Genomic DNA, 2,676 nt, shown 5'->3' with positions numbered 1-2,676 from the left:
AACCTCTCCCTTTATATTCTGAGAGTTATCAACAGAATTCCAGAACATCAGCTGCATGATTGTGCTTTGCTTCCAGTCTGCCTTTGTAGTTGCAATTAACGAAGTAAACAGGAAATAGTCCAGTGTTACATTTAGTGGAAAAAAATATCCACCAGAACAGCTGTGGGGTGAAGAGCCTAATTCCATCAGGGTTTAGGCCAGAGGGTGTGGACCTGCAGCTTGATTAATAATGACCAGCTTTGCTATCTGATTGGTGGGCTGTTTTTGTTACTGTGGTCTCTGAATGAAGTCAAGAGACCTTATTATTTTTTCAAACAGAAAGTGCCTAAGTTATTTCCTCTGTGCAGCTGTGCAAATTAAAATAAAAACAACAATTTAAAAATAATGAAAAATAATCTCTTTATCCTCTCTCTTCAACAGATCTCTGACTCAGTGCTTCTCAAATGCAAAGGAAAGACGATCGAGAGTGAAGGCCGACTAGCTCGTGTGGATGGGCCACAGTCCGCTAGAGTAACCAGGGCGCCCTTGGCAGGATGCAGCGAGAGGTGCTATATCCAAAGGTAAACTGAGTAACAACGCTTACGCTGACACTCAGTTCACATCCAAATATGGCTGTAGGGTGTATCTGAGAGCTATGGAGGCAAGGGAAACAAGGCCAGTGTCCCCAGTCATTTCCCGCTGTGCCAACCACAGCACTCGAGATTGTTACCTTCAGGGAATTCTGAAATGTATGCCGCGTGTGCAAAAGCCAAGGATTTAAATTCTTCTCCCCAAATCCTGTGCCCCACCCCCCAACCCCTTGTCCATTGGTTAAAGCTGATTGTGACCCAACTACCATTCCAGGGTACTACCGTGGTGGCTGCTGGAGGCCTGATGACTCTGACAGGCTGCCGACCCTTCTCGGTGGGTGTGGAGGCTGGGGCTGTGGTGGGGGTGGTGGAGGGTAACCCATGGTCCCTTGTGAGTAGGTGGGTAGAAGCAGGGAGTCCTGCTGCTCACTGTGCAAAGAGGTTGGTGTCTGTACCTGGAATGAAAATAAAAGGGGCTTCAGAGGTGGTTCTGTCCTTCACCAGCCCCTCAGCTCTCTTGCCTGTGCGTTGGGGTAGCAGTGGTGGTGATATAGACACAGCCAGGCTATTGGACTCTCCTTCTCAGATGAAGGTCATACATAGACAGGTGGCTCTGGTGAGATGTTGAGGGGTCATGGGAAGAGGAAGAAGGAACCTGAAGCTCCATCTAATGCTGGGAGGTTGAAGGATTTCAAGAATAGGGTGAATTCTGAAGTCAAACTCTGGCCACATGAGGGGCTCCTGCTGGCCTAGTGGGACTGGGGCAGAGGCTGGAGGAACGGTTTCTAGCAGACATGCAGACGATGTTCACCTAGCCTGTATATTTTTGTATGATGGGCCCTGAGGCCACAGGCAGATCATCTCTAGGGTATATTACAAACATCCGTGTTGTCTCGATATTTTCACCAGTGGTCCCTGATCCCATGATGACTTCCAAATACCGCCACTTGCCAGCATCTACTAGAATACATCTTATGTGAAGTTTAGAAGCTTCAACTGGTCAAACTCTGACTTTGGAACCTTCAACCTTACCTCCTATTAATCCCTTCCATGAAACCTTTTTCAAGTAACTTCAGAGCTGCCATAGGCATACCTGCCTGTACCTTGGTGCAGGTTGTCCCTCCAGCTGGAACACTGTCCCTTCCTCTACTCATCACCTACATTTCAGGCATTTCCTGAGTGCCAGGTTCTGTAGCAGGTGCTTCCAAGCCCCACTCATCCTTGAGTCCCCTCCTCCCTGAAGACGTCCCCTGAAGAAGCACTCTCCTTCTGCACTAACCCAGAGCCCATCCCTTGGTGTGTTGCTCACACTGCCTGCCATTGCTAAGAGACCTCACTCTCTGATACCTCATCTCCCATCTCCTCATAGTAGACTATGAGGTCCTTAGGAGCAGGGAGCATGCCTGTGAGCTCTTTCTATCCTTAGCACGGCATCCTCTACAGCAGAGGTGCCTGCAAATATGTTAGTTGCTACTGCTGAAATCTATGGGAGGCCTCTAAGAGTCCCTCCCACCATCACTGCCCTATCATGTCATCAGTGCCCATCCAAAATCATTTCTGAATCCTGAGTACAGGTAAGATCTGAAAGAGAAAGTCTTTTTTAAAAATTATTATTTTTAAAAATTGTGGTAAATATATATGTAACAAAGTATTTGACATTTCTACAATCTTTATGTGCACAGCTCATTGCCATTAATTATGTGCATCGTGTTGTTCAGCCATCACCCTTTGTCTCTTCCCACATTATACCACTGAGCTTCTGTTAAGGGTGACAGTATAATATGGAAGGCAAAAATCTTGAGTTGATTCCCAGTATGCTTGGATCAGGAAGATTTTAAGATTATACCACAGGTAGGTTAGCAGGATTGATAGTGAATTACATTCTGTTGTTGTTGTTGTCATATGCCATCGAGTTGGACCTGACTCATAGCGACCCCTCCTTGGGTTTCCAAGGCAGTATCACTATGGAAGTAGATTGCCCCATCTTCCTTCTGAGGAGTGGCTGGTGGTTAAGATTTATTTCCAAATATTTAAACTTTTTTGGTAGCTATTGTAAATTGTGTTACTTCAGTGTGTCAACTTGGCTGGGCATGGTTGAATGGCGGAG

General features: G+C 46.4%; 1 protein-coding gene across 1 annotated transcript in view; it reads right to left on the bottom strand.

Annotated features, from left to right (window-relative positions):
* Positions 1-847: 847 nt before the first annotated feature.
* The window catches only part of NPAS2 (neuronal PAS domain protein 2), a 91,197-nt gene continuing 89,368 nt past the window's right edge, over positions 848-2,676 (bottom strand). Inside the window, exon 20 of the mRNA XM_042783487.1 lies at positions 848-1,024. Coding sequence (XP_042639421.1) covers positions 848-1,024 — 177 coding nt within the window. The remainder of the gene's footprint in view (positions 1,025-2,676) is intronic.

This window comes from Orycteropus afer, unplaced genomic scaffold (assembly GCF_000298275.1).
Source record: "Orycteropus afer afer isolate SDZICR_OR568_19922 unplaced genomic scaffold, OryAfe1.0 scaffold00017, whole genome shotgun sequence".
NCBI classification, from domain to species: domain Eukaryota; kingdom Metazoa; phylum Chordata; class Mammalia; order Tubulidentata; family Orycteropodidae; genus Orycteropus; species Orycteropus afer.
Note: the sequence above shows the minus strand (reverse complement) of the source record. Positions and strands in the feature narration are given on the sequence as shown.